Source organism: Athene cunicularia, assembly GCF_003259725.1.
Source record: "Athene cunicularia isolate RWA chromosome 1 unlocalized genomic scaffold, athCun1 chr1_part2, whole genome shotgun sequence".
Lineage (NCBI taxonomy): Eukaryota > Metazoa > Chordata > Aves > Strigiformes > Strigidae > Athene > Athene cunicularia.
Window position 1 is genome coordinate 9052145 of NW_020799092.1, and position 19598 is coordinate 9071742.

Below are 19598 nucleotides of genomic sequence, written 5' to 3' on the forward strand. Positions count from 1 at the left end.
CCCCCCCCCCCCCCCCCTTTTTTTTTTTTTTTTTCTTTTTTCTCTTTATTCTCTTTCTTATTCTTTTTAAAATAGTTTTCAGCTGAGGTCTAGCACTCTTTATAGTTACTTGTAGTTTGCAAGGGAATAGAAGCAGCTGCCTATTTAACTAAAGTTGTGAATTCTTGGAATACAATTGGACTTACTTTTTCCTGAGGTTGCCCTGTATCATTGACTTAGTCGAGGTGATGGAAGCATATATATATATCTGTGATTTAGGAGTTTTTATACAGCAGTGGAATCCTCTGAAGGATCTGTGCGTTTTCAATGGTTTTGTGTGACTGGAGTGGCACAGATGCAGGAGATGTGGGCACACAATTAATACTGGTGCCAAGAATTCCCAGATTATCACATGCTACTGCAAAGAAGCACGCAAATACTCCTGGTCAATAGAATATGCAGGTACAGCTGGTCACTGTTGGGAGTCTCCACTGGCTGCACATATGCAACATAGGTTAACAACTTAATTTCCAGTACAAAGCATATTAGTTCCTTGAGCAATGAAACAATAATTTCTGGTTTTCCACATTTCAAGTTAATTTTTAATTTGAAATTGTTAAAAATAAGCATGACTTCTGTATTCAGGTTTGAAAAACCTCTCACCTGTAAACACTTTCTGCTTTTAATGGCTTTAGACAGAGCCTTGCTTTCATCTTTTTATTCATCAGTTTAAAAGATTCTCAGTTACAGAATCTTTTTCTACGTTTGTTTGCTACACATTCTTCAGCCTTAGGTAGAGAACAATATTTTTTGCATCCACATATAAATTCTCTCTATTATTCTTACTGTATAGCAAGGCCACCTAAGGGAAATTGTGGGGTGAGCAGGGCAGCTTGCTGTAGGATCCCAGTTTTGAGAGATGAAACGTATGGTCTCACCTTGTTATATTACAATACACATGCAGAGATGGGCGCAGATTTCACATTGCCTGTAGGGCCCTGAAATTTCTGTTCACCCTTGCTCCAGGCTGCTTTTTTTCACTTGTTTCCTTTCTCAGCTCCCAAATATCTTGTGTTTCAAGTTACCTTTTGAAATGCTGGAGTTTCAACCCCAAGCCCCACAGGTTGACATAAGGGTGATTCCCACAGCCCTTCACAAAGAGGGGGTGAGTTACCTCTAAGCTTCCCTCCAGGGTGGTGCCGGCCTTGCAGGGAGAGCCATTAGGTAAATGAGCCCCAGGTGTCCCGAATGAAGTAAGCAAAGGTCAGGTGTCCCACTTGGGAATAAAAGCTGGGACCCCTTGCAGGAAGGGGCAGTGTCTGTCTGTGGGGTGGATGCACTTTGCAGAGTTTCCTGTTGGGGAAGGACCTCCTGCCTCCCTGGGACTGGGCTCCAGTCAGGTCTGGCTTTTGTAAGTGTGAGCTGTGTAGAGATTCAGTATGTGGCTTCCTTGGTCTCATGTATTTGGCTTGTTGATTGGGTTGTCTCCTGTCCCTTCTGTGGGAAGCTGCATTTCACCATTTATTCCACCCGTTGTTTGATTGTGTGGTGTCTTTGTTGGGATCAGTGGGATTGATGTCAATTATGTATAATCTGACTGACTTGTTTGTACCCCCAGTGCTCACCCATGTACTGACCCTTTTCTATCAAGTACAATTTGGTTATTGGTTCATCTTTATGCTGGCTGTGTCCTTTATGCTATGCCTAATAATTGGCAAAACACCTTCTCAGTGTGCTATTTCTGACCAATGATGCACATTCATATTATCTGTTGTTTAACCCCCTAATGTATCCACAGCTACTATCCTGTACTCATAGAACTTAGAAGGAACATCATGCGTTAGCTTTCCCTGAGAGATATCATTGTTCCCACATCTGCGGTCCTTACCACAAATGGTGGAGGACATGCCCAAGCCTAAATTTTTTTATCACTTGATGTCCCCACACCCAGAGCTATGCCATGCTATCAGTTGAGTCAATGCAGTAAACAATGGGAAACTAGGGAGAGCATATGGATTTGGCCCCTAGTGCTGGCTGTTCTGTGAAAGAACTGAAATGTTCTTAGACCCCCTCAAAATTGTCTCATTGTTAAAAATTCTGTTTCTCATCCTGACTGTTATATTGACATATAGTTTTACAACTATACTAGGGTAAAAAAAATCACTAGTTAGTATAAATTTTGTTTGTGTCTGTGTAATTAAAAATGCATATTTATAGTACAGATTTGGACTTTGGCTAGGCTATTGCTTGAAGTATCTCTCCATTACCATGTAATTTGAAATATTCTGTTGTCATGATTGATCCTCACTTAGTTTGATGTCATGCTATTGCTGGGTTATTTACCTGGGGTGGTGTACTCTTTGGATGCTGTCTATATTGCTATTAAAAACTAGTAAACTTGTTTCATGCTTAGAGGAAGCACTAGCTAGAGGTTCTTAATTTAAAACTGAATTAATCTCTCAGGCTTATCATACTGTAGTTTTTCTAGTTTTCTTTCTAGCCTGTAAATCTCCACACTGATCTCTGCAAAAAATATCCGTTTGTTAGATCTCAAACAGGGTTGACATCTTTCAGAATGAATATATTGACTGTTGACTCAGAGTATACTTTGAAAAGTCATTCTAAACATTAGTATACAAAACATGATTTTTTTTCCGTATAGAGGCCTTGGGCCCCTTCCTGGAAGAATTAAAAATATGCAGGAAGTGGATAGGTCATCACTCTTGGTCACTTCATTTGCATCTTCATTTAAAGAACTATTTTTCTCATGGGAATAGGCTGATTATAAGCATTTCTCAAGATATATTACTTCCAAGCCATGTCAGATCTATTCTTGATTCCCTAATCTGTTTTTGATAACTGGCAGAAATATAACTGAGCTTCACAATGCAACTCCCAAAGCTCCACTCAGTGAATCTTCTGCTGATGTCATCCCACTGATTTAACACAGATTTCTTAGTTTTTGTGTCTGTCTTGTGTCCATATAGCCCACGTACCCTCCCTGTCTCACTGCCATTGCACTCTGCAAACCAGATCCCTTCTACCACTTCCCTAAAACTGTTCATGGGCTTCTCAGATTTCTCCTTTCTCAGATCCTTTCACCCTCCCTACACCTTCTAGCATATCCTCACCTACCTTTAACTTCCTCTAACATTCATGGCAGTTCTGCCTGGGCAAATAAAATGTAAGTTCAAACCTACATATAATACTCTCTGCCAGGCCTCTGCATTATGTAAATGATAATAGAGTTATTCGTGCACTTCCCTTAGTGACAGATCCAAAACAGTATTCTCTTCTGTACCTTGCCGGCAATTTTCTCTAACTTGGTTAAAACATATTAACTTGGAGCAGCCTGGCACTCAGCTAAAGCAGGATGAAATGGTCTTACAGGCTCAAGATTTGTTGAGGCTGAGAATGAGAATTATGTAATTGTGTAAATCTAATTTCCAGAGGAAGGCAAGTTAAAACCCACAGTAAAATGTACTGAGCTTTCACAAAATCACTTTTGGATATCCCTGTGCACTCAGTGTCCATTCTCTGAAAACAGGCTTGTAAGAACAGGATAGGTTTTGTGAACAAAGAGGTCTTACAGAGAAAAATACCTTCTCTGAAAATTGAGACTCGTAAGAACAGAATAGGTTTTGTGAAAAAGAGGTCTTATGGAGAAAAATACCTACAACAACTTTTTATAGTCTGGGAAAATTAGTATGCCTCCTGCATACAACTGCAGTGTGGCATGGGAAAGAATTAGTTTGGCTTATCAATATTTCCTTTTTATTTAGTAAATAAAATGTAATGTAAATATTTATGCAGAGAAAGAACATTCAGGACAGTTATTTAAATAAACAGATATCACTTGTATTATTTTCACTGAGAAAAACGGAGCAAAAACCCCCCAAACCTCAGTGAAAATAAAAATAGGAAGACTTAAATACCCTTTTGCATACATCCTTTACATGCAGTAGAAAACATTATCCATCTATCAAAACAATTTACAGGAATGACAAAAACGTGTCATAAGTTGTATGAGCAAGACATGGTATATAGCAGGTACAGAATTTTGCTTTAGAAAGGCTATATAGAGCTTATGTTTTCTGGAACACTCATAAAAATTTATATGCTATTGTGAAATTTCCACTATTTGTATGATGGATCTTTTCTTACTGTAGGTTTTGTTTTGGCCTGTGACATTGAAATGCAGCTTGGCAATCTTGTCACATTTGTTTTGTGGCTAAATCTTGTGTAAAATAACATGCCCAAAAAAATGCATAAAGATGAGTGATGAAAAGTTCTGGTTTTAATCTCTGAAGCTGCCTAGGGAAAAGAAACCCACTTATTGAGATCTTGGTATACCTCAACAGTGCAACTTAAAATGACCATCAAGTCTGACCTTGGGTTCTAAGTGAGTGAGAACTTAAATATGAGGCAGACCTTGGAAAGCATCATTAAGAAATAGAGAGCACAGGATCAATAATTTACTTTAAATTAATTTGTAAAGTAAACAAATATTTCGTAATGTAAAAATACAATCATTTTCAGTTGTACGTTTTCTGTGAAACTGTGTTTACCGTTCTTGCTGAACAAATGGCAAAACTGGATACAACAGGACTGATTTTTTTTTTTTTGTTTTCCTAAATAAACATTGTGTTTGGTCATGGGAAATTTAGATATTCTTACAATTTTACTTAACACTATACTTTTTGGAATATGTGATGGAGTGTCAAATTTAGTAAAGGAATTTATGAAAAAATGAAATTGAATTTAAAGGAAAAGACAGGCTCTTCTATTAAAAGGTGGTGAAATACTACTTTTTCTTATAGATTTAATTAGATTTTCAGCATGATAATTTTATACTCTTGGTTATTTTTACTGGAAGATTTTTTATAACAGCAAAAATGCAAAGCAAGCATTTTCTATAACATGGCTTTTTTTTAACAGCTAATGTGACACCTGAAACAAACTGGGAATATTCATTATAGCTTTGAATTGTTGCTTGAATTTCTAATTAAGTTTGTGAAGTGACATCCTTTAATATTTTTATTTTTATGTCCAGTTAGGTTATTAGAATACCTCAGAGCTCTTCACAGTATACATTATTTCAGATAGATATTAAGTGAGCACTCTTTATCTAACATTGTGATCCTTAAAACCTTGCAGATGACTTAACTAAATATTACCTATGACATAGAAAAGACAGATGCATCACAGCATTTCATCTTTGTTCATTCTGCATCTAAAAGCCCAATATTTAGTCTCCAGCCATTAAACAGAGCTTTGTCTATCTTTGCAAATGGACTCCAGATTTTGCCCCAGACTAAAATACCTCTTCTGCTCAAAGGCAGGGGATAAATCTGACACATCATAGACCCGATTGCAAAAACATGCCCAGGTTGTTCTGTACAGCTATCCTTCCAGTCTAGAGCTGACTCTTTGTTTGGGCTTGTTGTGGCCTTATTCCACAACTGACTCATGGAGAATGTGCTATAATAAGACAGGAAAGATTTCCTGCTAGCTTCCAAGCCAAGCAATGCCCTGGAAGAATGAAATAAGAAGACATAGAAAAGTGTCTCTTGGTTGACCACTCCCTTTTGTTGACGGTTGAAGGACAGGACCAGTCATAGATCAGCTGCAGAAAAGGCACAGGGGTCAATACCTTATTATTACTGTCTTCCTAGTATGATTTTAACAGTCAAAAAATTCATCTTTATGAAGTGAAAGTTAGATCTTGCACAACTAATGTAAATCTTACTAAATACTGTTGAATAGTGTGTTGTGGAAATACTAAGATGTAACAAAGAAGAGTGTTTATTATTAATGAAGTTGTGTAGTTGGAAAAAAAAATCCACAGCTGTAATAGGCCCCATGGCCATCATGGTTTATGGAGCCCCACAAAAGTGTTGCTTTACTTCTGTTTGCTCCTGTAAGACCCCAGCCCAAAGGGACTAGAATTGCATAATCCAAATCTCATACTTATAGACCCATTTTTGGTTACATTATCCCTTCAACTTCATTGATCCTCGCTAGCTGTAGTGGGACAGCTGACTCGTGTGTAGACATCTTCAACTTAGGTGGGACAATATCACCCTGATATATGAATCTAACAAAATACATTCACCTTTTCTTTGGAATAGCTCCAAGAGGTGGGAGGTGTTTTGAATAAACGTTTCATGTTTCTCATGCAGGAATGTCTCCAACTGCCAGGTCTATGACAAAGGTCTTAGGCTACTCTGGAACCTCCTTCTTTTTAGGTAGCTTCTTTTTTGGTGTGTTTAATAGTTACTGGAATTTCACTTAAAAGTAAAGAAACACAAATTTTATCATTAACTTTTTCAGCTATCTTCACTAAACCCACAACTGCAGACAACTAATAGAATACTAAATTTATTAGAAATCTAGTCAATTTTAAAGAAAGACAGAAAAAATTGCAGGGACACAATTGTCTCTGAACTCCTTGCTGACCTTGCCCTAAGTCTGTTAGAGACCCAAACTAAAACAGTAAGAAGAATCTGTTAATACACACTGTTCTGCCAGTAAGCACAAGGCAAACAATTTTAAAAAAAATATTTTGGAAAAGGATCTGTTTCAGGTGTGAAATAAGTGACGTGACAACCAAAAGATGCTCAGACCTACACTGAAGTATAACTTTCACACCAATGCATTAAATAAGCAGCAAAAATCTATTTAGATTTTACATTTGATAGTTTATCAGAAAGGTTTTAGATACTTTCTCCATGAAAATCTCACAAGAGAGGGTCCCTAATTTAAACTAGTTGTAGAAATATTTGGGCAATGATTTTTAATCACCTGACATCATTTTTCCAGTAGAGCTACTTGCAATTAAATAGGAACAATGTCAGCAATTATGAACATTAGAATGAATGCACGCTTAACATTTCTAATGACAGTGTCTTTAGAGAAACAGTATTGAATTGGCCCAAAGGCAATAAGGACAGACTGACTGAACATGCTGAGCAAACAGCTCTCAGTAGTCCCTCTTAGTACAGCAGAATACCTCATGTTCTAAGTCGTTCACAAATTAGGTTTCTGTAGAATAAAAGCATTCATTTCAAAATGCATCAGTGATAAGCAGAGCCAGAAATAATTATTAAGCTTAATAAAATTTGGAGTCTGAATAGCTAAAGACCCATTTTATTTTGTAAGAAGAAAAGAATACATACAATTTGACCAAAATTTTTGGTCAGAAACAGATGTGAGACAGTATGCCAGAATTTATACTAACCCATTAAGTCTGCTGTGTGTTGTAAAACAGTGGGGTGTGGGTTTTTTTTTTTGGTGTCCATCCCCCCCCCAGTAGATGTAAGTCCTTATTCATAAAGTTTGGATGAGATCTCACCTCTTCACTGGCTTGGCAAACAAGCTAAAGCTGCATAAATATATAATAAACTCCAAGGCAAGGGGGATGCTAAGGATACTTAAAAGACTTTGGACAAGCCCAAATTAACAAGCACCCAGAGATGCTAGTGGGTATTAGAGTCACATGTCAAAACAGGACCAGAACACCAAGTAATGATCAGGCTCAGAGCCACCCAAGGAGGTGGTTGTAATTTGGCAGAGAGTCTTAATTATTCTGCGATTCTTTCCAAGTTTCTCAAATAGACCCAGATGAAAAAGGTATTTAAAAACCACCATGTTCTACCGTTTTTCCAGATTACATGTTCTGACCACTTGGTGAGAGAACACATTATCTTCCTTACATCTGCTGTTAGTGAGAAGAATTTACAGGGCACTACGGTATTCATTGGATTTCTCTTATGCAAACTCCATCAGACAGGATAGTAGATTGAATAATATTTTCAATATACTGAAAGGGAAATATTATTTGTACTTGCAGGTATTGTGATAGTTAATGTTTCCACAGGGCTTAGAAGTTAGTGTTATATTAATCATTCAGATGATAAAGGTATTATCATATTTATTTACTACTGATAACAGATCCTCCTGCTATGTATGCTGCTTCTATTAAATGAATGCTTGCCTCGTGATATATGTAACAGGTGACAATTTGTCATCATGTTACAGTTTGTCCTTCCTTCAGATGTCTCCATTTGGTTTCAGTGTAATCTAATGACTGAATACCCTTCCTTTTCATCCACATTTTGAGTCAACTCATAATCAGAAAACATGCCCTTTATTCAGACTGTGGATGAAGTTTTTTAAAAGCCACCTACGTACCTTTGAAAAAAGTAATGTGGACTACCCAGTCATGTAAGGACTTCTGAAAATATTTCTGTAAATTTGGGCAGTGGTGGGTTAATTTGGATGCAGATGTGACCTGCATGTGAGACGAAAGGATAGACAGCTAATACCCAGCTGGGAGTGCTAATGTGGAATGAATGCAGTGTCTTCAAATCCAGTCACATAGATCATCTCATAACCAATGACAAAATACACCAGATCATTAGGATATGGTCCTGTTTTCATAGTGTTTCCCAGTCTATGTGGAATTCTGTTCAAATTCTGGATATCTAAGACACAGAAGATGCATTGCATTCATTGTGAGCTGTCCATTTTAAGGACATAGACAACTGGAAAGAGCTGAGAGGATGGCAACAAGAGTGATCAAAGGATTGGAAGTGTGATGTATTATATCTCTTCAGACTAAAATGTGTGAAATAAATCACGGGGATAGGAACATTGGCACTGAGTGATTTTTGCATATGATAGTTTTGGAGATTGCATAAAATTCAGACATTTTGAGATGGATTTTAAATGGCATAAAATGTAATTAAGTGACTTGTTTTAAGGAAAACTGGTGAAAAATATGTGCTTATCCATTTTCAAATCTTCCCTTTTAAATGCCGAAAATATATTAAACCTTAGGGTCATAATATAGGTAATTGAACTAGGAAGTGAAGAATAAAAAATTAAAAATGAGGATTTGTAAGTCCCAATAGAAATAGTGAGAGGCAGCATCACAGACAAAAGACATGCAGTTTTCCTCGACTGCCTGCATATCACAGTCACTTTGAAATCTAAGAACCCCAGTGCTCCCTTTGGTTTTCAAAAGCTTTTGCCTTCTGTCTAAAAATCAATTTTGCCTTGAATTGATTATGGAAGGTACTGTATTTGAATTCTTAGATTGTGGTTAGTTCTGCAATTAACTGTGGGACTGACTTTTGGATGAGGTTTTGGATGAAATATACCGTTTGTATTCCTCTGTGCATTATGGATTATTTCATCTTTTTGGAGCTAGATTATTTCTTAACTTTCATTTGCAATATCAAGTTATTTACAGCTGGGAGCAACAGGTACAGCCATGGCAGCAGTGGCACTTTGCAAGAAGACTTGTATATTAAATACTCTGATCTAGGGAGATTTGGTCTCATGGTTCCAGGACAACTTGGATCCATTTCAGATGCCAGTGTTAAAAGGCTTTTGGTGCCTGATGGAAGGACTGAGGAGAAAGTTTTAGCTTACATGGAGCTAAACATCAGGTGCCTGTACTTTTCCATGAAAACCATACGTTAAGATTATGTTTCATAGTAAGCATAGTAAGTTAAGATCATTTCATAGTAAGCATATTTAGACTTCTTTGCAAAAGGAACCATCAGTTTAAAGTTCTCTTCATACATGCATTAAATTTCTACTGTTTCATAAAAGAACAGTACAAAGCATGTTATTGACAATTCTGTTGTTGAATTCAGCAAAACTAAAATGAAACATTGTGTAGAAATTCAGTCTTCCTTGCAGAAAGGTGTTGCTAAGACCATACTGCTAGACAATGGAAAACATAGGTTTAATTTATGAACTTTTGTCTTTTCTCAAGAAGCATAAGGGTTATAACTGCATCTAATTAAAAAGAAAAACTGCATAACAATATACCATAAAACATTGCCCTAAGAGGCCCCAAGCAGCTATGAACCTTGTAAACAGTTGCAGTAGAGGTATGCATCTCAGAGAATATAATATAACATTTCATATTCACTTACCTTAATTGGGCTATAACTTGCAATAGGAGGAAATCAGTAAGGTGAATTAAAACTACTGTTGTGTGTTTTTAACTTATTCTAAGGTAAAATGTAATTAAGCAACAATACCATGTTGATGTTTAAAGATATCAACCATAATAACACTGCCCTTCACTTGTGTTGCAAATGTAATTTTCCTAATATGATAAAATGTAAAGTATTCTCCTTTGCTTGTTTCTGTTGTTAATTCATATTTTCCTGCTTAGTAGCCTATGAAGCTTGGCAAATTTAGCAACAGTCTCATTATGTGCAATCATGTAATTTGTTTCATCATGTGGAAGCTGCTATTTGAAGCTATGACTGTTTGATTTGCCTAATTTTAGTTACACTTTTAAAACCACATATTCTGAAAGTATGGTATAGGAATTACCTACGGACTGAAAGATCGTGAGTTATCTGTAGACCATTCCAGGACCTAGGCTTCAAGGGGTCTCAGGGTTGCAGCTCTGTAGCATTCATTGCAGTGCTTGAATCAATGTATTAATAATATACAAGAAGGGTCATATAGCACCACATTTGGGTCTGTTTCTGGATGATGCGTTGAGTCATACAAAACAAATTGTGAACCGTTACTAAAACTATCAAGAGAATACTTACGCTCTTTAAAAAAGGTAATGGTGTGCAATGGGGAAAAAAATTCTGAAGTTTGATTTCTGATGTCAAAGATAAAACAAGCTTAAAGTTCCTTTGCATATTCCTTGACACAGAATCTATGCTGGCATTTATGTTAACATTTAGTTCAAAGCAGGAGCGTGTGCTGTGTTTTGTTGTTGTTGGTTTTAGTTTTTTGTTGTTGTTGTTTGGGGATTTTTTAGGCGAGGTTCCCAATTCTTCCTACTTTCTGAACATTAGTTCATGTTGCAGAGCAATTTTAGCTAATATAGATGGGATTCCTTTCAGATGAAATAGAGGGTGCACTCTGGAAGCACTTGATGTATTCCAGCCATTAATTGGTATTGACGTCATGGGACCAGGCTTAGAGGTCTTCTGAAATAACCCCACCAAAAACATGTGTAGTGCAAACATTAGGTCCATAGTACCAGCTGTTTCACTCTACAGATCTGTTCCTATTTGTGTCATTTACCACAGAATTTTTTAAAAGGATCATCAAATCAGTGAAGAAACAACTAATTTTTGCACTGAAGCATATCCATATTTCTTGCATTTTTCACATGAGATAAGGATATCTGAGTTCTGCCAAATATTCATTCAATACATTTATGTTATCTCATAGGAATATGTAATAAGGTCCTCTTCCTGAATTATTATGAGGAGTCACTTGTACTGCATAAAGTCTTATTTTTTTTTCCTACCAAGCCATTAAGTAAATGACTTTTTATTGTTTTCTATTTAACATGTGTCATGTTATCACTGCGCTGATTTGGCTTGTGCATTTTCTGTTTTGAATGTGAGAGGAAGCTCCAATATACTGGAATAGGGGAAAATTTAATTAAACAGGTCTATTTTAATGTTGGCTTTATCTCATGATTTACAATATCCTGTTGATGACAAGTGTGTTATTATTGCTGCTGCAGAAAACCAAAAATGTTTTGAGCTGCCAAGGAAAGGATAATCTGTCAGGTGTATGCTAACAAACACCAGTACTGGAGGATTAAGCTTGAAGAGTTTGCTCAGATGTATTTAAGAATACTTCTAAAATTGCTTATATTTCTATAAACTTAGATGTATTTGCACTGAATATTCTAACTCTTAGAGTTAAATCCTCTAATGAAATATTCTAAATCTTCTTGATCTTCTGGGTGACATGCTTTTGTGATGTATTCTGCACCATAACTAAGGTTAGCTACAATCCTATGCTTTTGCTTTCTGCACTGGAACTTTGTAAGCAGGTTCAGCATGCAGCATCTTTCTGCTGTAGAGAAAATAGTATGAGAATTTAGTCCTTATGGAGAAAAAATATGTCTAATTTCATATTGTCCAAGATCTAATTTAGGTAGAAAAGGGAAAATGCACAACACACCGCAGTGTCCAAAAGATCTATAGGGTAACTCTTAAAACATGGTGTAGTTGTAAACAGTGCACTTCTTTTGTGCATGAATCATTCATTATTGAATACTGCTGCATTTAAGAATAACAGGATCTTACATATGAGTTGAAAGACATACATATTTTAAGCTCATTTGCTTTTTTTTTTACTATTATTGTCAGAGAGCTGTTTTATAAAATGGTCTCCAATCCATTAAAATCAATATTTATTTAATTTTATAGTGGCCTTAAACTTCCAGACACCGGGACTACAAATGGAATTGCAAGTTGGAAAATTCCAAGACAATGGTGGTTGTGGCTATATTCTGAAACCAGAATTCTTGAGAAATCACGATTCAACATTTACCCCACACAGTGTTGGTAGATACAGTAAACCTATGTCTCTGTCAATAAGGGTAAGTTTAGTTAATTGTTGGTTTGTTCCATAAAATCTAAAAAGAAATGTTCTGAAGTTCAGACTTATTTGTTATCTATTATTCGTTTCTTATTTTACCCCCATTCCTGGTTGTTGCAAAGTTTAATATAATTCTTTTAACATGATAAATTTTTCCTATAGTATCTCCTGCTGCTTGGATGGTTTTCCATCTGTAGTTCACTTATGTTTTCTAAAAATATGTAGGTGTTCAAAAGTTTAAAAAGTGTGTAAAAATACAGATTTTTTCAGTGTTTTGAACAGGAATGTAAATATTACTTGCACTGTGTCACAAGTATAGCTGACAAAGGGACATGTCAGTTACAGTTGTGGGGACTGAACTCTGAAAAGTCAGAAATCGAATGTGCAATTTTGGTGCTATTTTCTTTAAATATTAGTAATACCACATGTGCTACTATAATGCTATTTGAAAAATTGAACTGTTTAAAGGTACGATATGAAGCGTTATGCTTCTTTTAATTTTCATTACCTCCCTATGCATACATAAAGGACTACCATCCTAAAATGATATAAATGTCAAAAGGGGGATAAATCAATAAGACTTTAAATAATTTCTACTTCTCCCAAGTTAAAATTTGACTTCTTAAAAATATTAGAAATACATGTAATTTAAAAATAATTGGTTAGAACCCCCCTTTTTTTGAGGTCAAGTAGATGTTTTATAATGGTTCACTACTTAGAAAGCTACCTTTTCCCAACAAAAAAGTGCTATTTCTGAATACACAGCACACTACTTGCATAAATGATGTTTAATTAGCATAAAATTAGCGTATAATTGCTATTTTGATCCTTACAGAGAAATAAATATTGGAGATAAAACATTAGCTAATAATAATTATAAAATACTTACATAATGTATGCACCTAATCAAGAACATTTTAGTGTCCTAACAGTGAGCATACCAATTATGAATAGACATTACTGGATGATTTCCAGCACCCATGCATATACTTCAGTTATTTTAACTTGTATTTATATAAAGCTGGAGTTAATTAAGATGAGGAAAAATCCCCAATTGTAATGCAGGAGACAGACAAAATAATTGACATTGGGAAGGAAGAAGTTGCAAAAGAGAAAGGCAGCTTTTTAGACTGAGAACATGGACTGAGACAACAGGCTGGGTAGTGGGGGATACAAAGAAGCTGAGAGTCTGTAGGGTGTAGAAAGCCCCATTCATAGAGTCAGAAGCAAAAAACAGGAAACTGGTTGAAGACAAAAAGAGTCAGGAGCAGGAGTCAAAGAAAAAACAGTTTCTGCTAAAGAAGAGTTACTAACTTGACTGGAGAAATTACTTAACAGAGGGCAAACATCTGTGAGTCAAATCTCAGATTGACTGTGAATGAGTTAATGAATGGAGGAGCATAAATGAACACAAAAATCACACAGGGCCTGATTTTACTGAATTCAATATAATTTGTAACCCAATGTGCCACAATTCCTATCAACAAGAAGCATATAACCTTTAAAGCAGAAATACAAATATTCAAATTATTTTATGTGTAAACTTCTGAGCCCGCCATGTTATTTACTACTCTCTCTGTACGTCTTCTTCACCTTGGGTCTCAAAAATTGGATTGATAGATTTGGGTCATAGTGTGCTGAAAAGATTTTGCTCTTTTTCCACCCTGTGGGAGACTTAGACTGGGTCTAGCAATGGTGTATGAGTGGGAAGCAGGACTTGGCCAATGTGGCTGAATTCTCATCATATCATTCAGGGCATGTCAAAGACCTCTCCTAGTTCTAAGCAGGCAGCCCATCAGTGCTTGCACCTTGCAAAACTTTCTAGTGAAGACATTTTCGGAAGACAGGGGACAGCATCGGTGTTTGCTATTACGCTACTCTTCAATGTCTTGGGCTAGAACTTTTCTTGGAGCAAGGTGTTACAGAAAATACTTAAGCAAAATGTGGAATATGTGGGGTTTGATTATTTATTTTTTTTTTTTTTTTGGTGGTTGACGGAGAAATAGAGGTCTGTATCATGAGTTTTGATGCTTAGTCCTGAGATCTGGGTCATAAGTGTCATATCCTTCACCTAGGCTTGCAGGCTTATCTATCTCACTTGATACATTCCATACATCTCTTTCTAAAAAGCAGATTACTGTACAGATGGTTATTCTCTCTAATTATCTCCTAGATAGAAAGCAGACAAAGTTGTGACTTTCGTAAATCTTTTTGTAGGCTGGGTGCCAGATAACAGGGCAGTTTGAGGTAAAATTTCCAGGTAGCTAACTAAATTAAGGAAAAAAAAAAATCAGGGAGCCTACTAAACGCAAATTTTTTATGTGTTACTGTGAAAGAGAAGGAACACAGATGAAGCAGTCTGCTACATACCCTGTAACACAATGCTGATGTCATGATAGGTGTTAGTGCTGGTCCACTAGACACAGCTTTAACAGAAATTCATGAGTTTGATCTCAGAAAATACAAGAATAATGAGACTGATTCCTCCAATATTATTATTTTACATGGTAACCAAATATAATTTTTATGGCTAGTTATTGAATAAAAACTTAAATCTAAAAATTATTTTTCAAAGCATGATATATATATATCATTTTTTTTTAATGAGAATGGTGACAGGTGAAACCCTGTCTCCAGAGGTTGCTGAGAGAGGTGGCTGATGTCCCATCCCTGGAAACATGCAAGACCAGGTTGGACGGGGCTCTGAGCAACCTGATCTAGTTGAAGATGTCCCTGCTCATTGCAGGGGGTGTTGGACTAGATGATCTTTAACAGTTCCTTCTAACTCAAACCATTCTATGATTCTATAATTCTGAGAAATTAGCCAATAATTAAATTAAATGGGAAACACCATATTTTAAATTTCATTGTGTTTAATGTGTATTTTTATAACAGTTTATGGCTGATATGTGCTTCTCATAGTAGTTTCTTACGGAACTATTTTTGCTTCTATGGTTGCTATATGGCTATTATGTAAAGTTCATTCTTACAGTTATTTCAACACATTACAACTTTAATTTTCCAGCTTATCAGTGGTCATCAGTTACCACCCAGTAACCTGTCGAAGACTAACAAAGCTGACCCGTTAGTGAACATAGAAATTTATGGTGTGCCAGAAGATCAAACAAGAAAAAAATCTAGCGTTATAAAAAGTAATGGTGAGTGTCAGTCCTATTCTCTTGACTGCGAAGAAAGAACAATTATAAGGAATTACCATTTCTTTCATCCCAAGTCATTATGTACTTACAGAGACTGCAATTATTTCTTTCTAGACTAGGATCTTCTTACACAAAATCTGTAGCAGAAGTTCATGCTATGTGCCATTTTTGTAAACTAGTAGATTAAGGAAGCACAAACTCTCCTAGTTAGTGACTCTCCTAAAGGAAGATGGAATGCATGATCTTTACTCCCTGTTGTGGCTTATCCTGGACGGCAGCTCAGCCCCACACAGCCGTTTTCTCCCTCTCCCTGGTGGGACAGGGGAGTGAGTCAGAAGGGCAAAAGTGAGAAAACTCTTGGGTTGAGATGAAGACAGTTTAGTAGGTAATGCAAAAATTGTGTATGCAAGCAGAACAATATAGATCACCACTTCCCATTGGCAGGCAGGTGTTCAGCCATCTCCAGGAAAGCAGGAAAAGCTTTGTCATGTGTTATGGTTACTTGGGAAAACAGATAGTGTAGCTCCGAAAGTCTTCCCTTCCTCCTTCTTTCACCCAGCTTTCTATACTGAGCATGATGTTATGTGGCTTGGGGTACACCTCTGGTCAGCTGTGTCTCCTCCCAACTTCTTGTGCTCCCCCAGCCTCCTCGATGGGATGGGGAGTGGAGGGTTGCGGCATGAGAAAGAGAGAAGTCGTTGTCACTGTGCAAGAAGTGTTTATCAACAGCTAAAACACTGGTGTGTTATCAACACAGTTTTGGTCACAAATCCAAAACATAGCACTATACAGGATGACATGAAGAAAATTAAACCTATCCCATCCAAACCCAGGACATTAATTGGTAAATGTAAAGATATTTTTTTTTTTTCTGAAGAAATGTCTGTGATTTCATCACTTAGCTCATAGGAAGGTTAGTAGAACTACTCCCTTAATTGCTTGACAGGTGAACTGTGTACTCCTGTAGTTGTCTTGGAGCATTCATGTACCTTTGTCATAAGATCTTCTTGATGTCTCAGACTAGAAGTTCCCTGTGATCTGCCTTCTTCTGTGCCTCTGTCTTCTATTTTTCTTTTTTCCTTTTTGTAGATGGTTCATGTTTCAAAACAGTCCCTGAATTTCTTATGTCTTTGTATGAACATCATTCAAGACAAAGCACCCATCTCCTGTTCCATATCTTCTTTTAGTACTTCTAGTCAAATGATTGCTTGACTACCTTATTTTATTTAGCTCCTGAGATCTGAGACCTTCCCTCTGACAGTTTTAACTCCACAATCTATACAAAAGATGTGATCTATATATTACTGCTGTCAGTGTGAGTCTCATAATTTATTTAAATGGTCACAGAAATCTAGGGGAAAAGAATGAATGTTTAACAGTTCAGACTAGTAATAGCAGATACAATATTTCAGATACTAAGTAGAAAAAATGAAATGTTTTTTTGATACTGTGTATTTTCTCTTTTTGTTAGCTTTGAGCCCTAGATGGGATGAAGTCTTCTCTTTTACTATCCAAGTTCCAGAACTGGCATTGATACGCTTCTGTGTGGAGGATGAGATATCACTGGTTGCAAACGAATTCCTTGGTCAATACACTTTACCACTGCTGAGTCTGAGTAAAGGTAATGTTTTTTTGTGAGCCACCTGTAAGAGCTCAAAAAAGTCTACAATATTCCAGACTTTTATCATTACTGTAGTATTAATAGAGTACAGCATTATGTTTATTTCCTAAAGGAGAATTGTATAACCATAGGGAAAAACTGTGTTTTAAGTCATTGTAGTCTCTGAAGGCAAATCCACAGTGTAGAAATCAAAAATATTAATGAAGGTTAATTATTTCTACTGCAGTATTCCATTCTAGGCAGAAAGTGCTCAGATGGTATTTCAACTCATTCTAACAGGAAACAGAAAGAGAGATTAGTCAGAACTAGTATAAAGGCAACAGTTTCGTGCACTTTCTACTCTGTTAGGCTGAAAACCAAATATAAACCAAATCAAAACAAACCAAAAACCCCTCTGCTAACCTATACACAACTTTTCAGAGTGAGGAATGAAGAATATAAATAAGGCAAAATTTTTATGGTATTTTTCTTGGTAGTGTTTCTTTTATTGTACCGATACAGCTTGTGGAATCTTATGTGATTAATAGGCTGTACATAAAGAGCAGATATTGAAGTCAGTAGGCCAAGGAGAAAGGCTTATGTAAAATGGCGTTTACTATATTGAATTTCCAAAGCTATTTCTGACAAAACAACCAACCAACTTTTATTAGTGAATGAAGATGTGAAGGCAAAATGTTGGAGCTGTCAATGGACATTGTGCCTTTTTTATTAAGCTTAACAGGATTTTTAATGTTTTTTCTATCCAGGTTCTTAGGTCATAAAGCTGTTTGTGATTCTTAGTTGAGGTTGAGGAGTTACAGAAGAACAAAGACATTACTCATAAAGCACACTTACATTTCTCCAACATAAATTTTTATACTGATCACCTTTCACTTTCCTTTTATTTATATATTTCAGGATAATGAAAAAAAAAAGCCCTTCCAACTCATGATGTCTGAGACAAATTTAAACAGCAGACACTAAAGCTTACATATTCTTGTAAAAACATCAATTTGGTTTTTTTTTTAATGTATAATTTTTCAGTGTGCCTCTAATGTGCCTGTATGATTAATTTTGGTCACAAGTGGGGATTTTGAAAAAGTAAAGAGCATGAAGATTCTACAGAAAAGATTTTGAGTGGAGTAATTCAAAATGCTATGAAATTAGTGTAGATACAAAAAATATAGAGTCAAACAAATTGCCCCAACCCCCACTTAATGTAAAAAAAAATGTAAGATGCCATCAAGATGCCTAGAGTCTTCTAAACAATGAACTGAAAGATAATTTTAAAATTTACTGCAATGCTTAACATTGAGACCTCTGGATTCCAGGTCTGGAACTATGGTTTTGCTTTGGGTACCTAAGCTCCCTAAATAATGAAAAAGGAAAATAATGTGTTTTACAGAGGGAGACACAACAGTCTAGATTTCTTAGGAAAGAACTGTCTAAACCATGCTGAAGAGTGAGTTAGGATTTAAAACTTACTCTTCACAGCTCTGACTGCTTTAATCTGCGCTACAAGACTGTTCTTCCTTCCCTAGGATTCATATCCCTGAGGTGTCTCTGAGGGCAAGTTGCTTCTAAAAGCTGAGCAGTGCTTACATCTTTTTTTTTTTTTCTCTGACAGGCAGTGGGACAAAGTTGTGCCATTGCCACTCTCCCCTGCATTTTTTCTTGAAAGGATTCAAATACATATCCTCACTGCCTTCCTTCCCCAGCAGCTTTCCCAACTCAGCTGTAAATTACACTGGGGAAAAAATGCTTGCTGCCTATCTGTAGCAGTATTTGATTTTTCATACAATGATTAAGCAGGTATACTCAGAGGGGCTGAAGGTGATAATAATTCCCTAGTTGGGTGGTTAAAGACAAGAGGAAGAGGGTGCTGGGTTACAGTCTGTGCCCTAGTGAGTCTGCCATGCAGAATATTAATAAAGAACAGGAGCTCAGTTATTACTGCTATTATCACCAGATCGATGAATAGTTAATTATTTCATACAAATTGGAACAATTTAAATAAAGTTTTATTTCTCACAGGACACTTTGGAGAATATCCTGTAGGTAGGTCTTTAGAAATGAGTCTTAGTCCTTGAAGTGTATCTTTGGATAGGAAATAAACCAAGTCTTCCACATACTGTGTGCGTGTTCTAAAAGTTGATCTCAAAAGCATATTGCCTGGACTCAGCTTCAATATCTGCTGCCCAGAAGCTGAACTTTAGAAGCCAGGTGAATTTTCATGATGTATAACAGAATCAGGAAACCCCAAACCCAAATAAATGAGGGACCCAAAGACTGCACACACATCCAGAAGGAGGATTTTGAAAACTGCCGTTCTGAACGTAGATACTTAATCATAACAGATACTTAAATTACTGCAGTTGTATACACATAGGTAAAACACAGAACCTTTTTTTACTCAATTGAGTGACATTGTTTATTATTATGGACTAATGGGCATTTACAGTCATATAAAG

At 36.3% G+C, this 19598-nt stretch overlaps 1 protein-coding gene across 2 annotated transcripts in view; it reads left to right on the forward strand.

The window, feature by feature from the left end:
- The window catches only part of PLCZ1 (phospholipase C zeta 1), a 53351-nt gene that overhangs the window by 32978 nt on the left and 775 nt on the right, over positions 1-19598 (forward strand). For both annotated transcript variants that reach the window (XM_026867837.1, XM_026867838.1), the window contains exons 10-12: positions 12198-12370; positions 15395-15527; positions 16999-17148. In XM_026867837.1, the coding sequence (XP_026723638.1) occupies positions 12198-12370; positions 15395-15527; positions 16999-17148 (456 nt within the window). The remainder of the gene's footprint in view (positions 1-12197; positions 12371-15394; positions 15528-16998; positions 17149-19598) is intronic.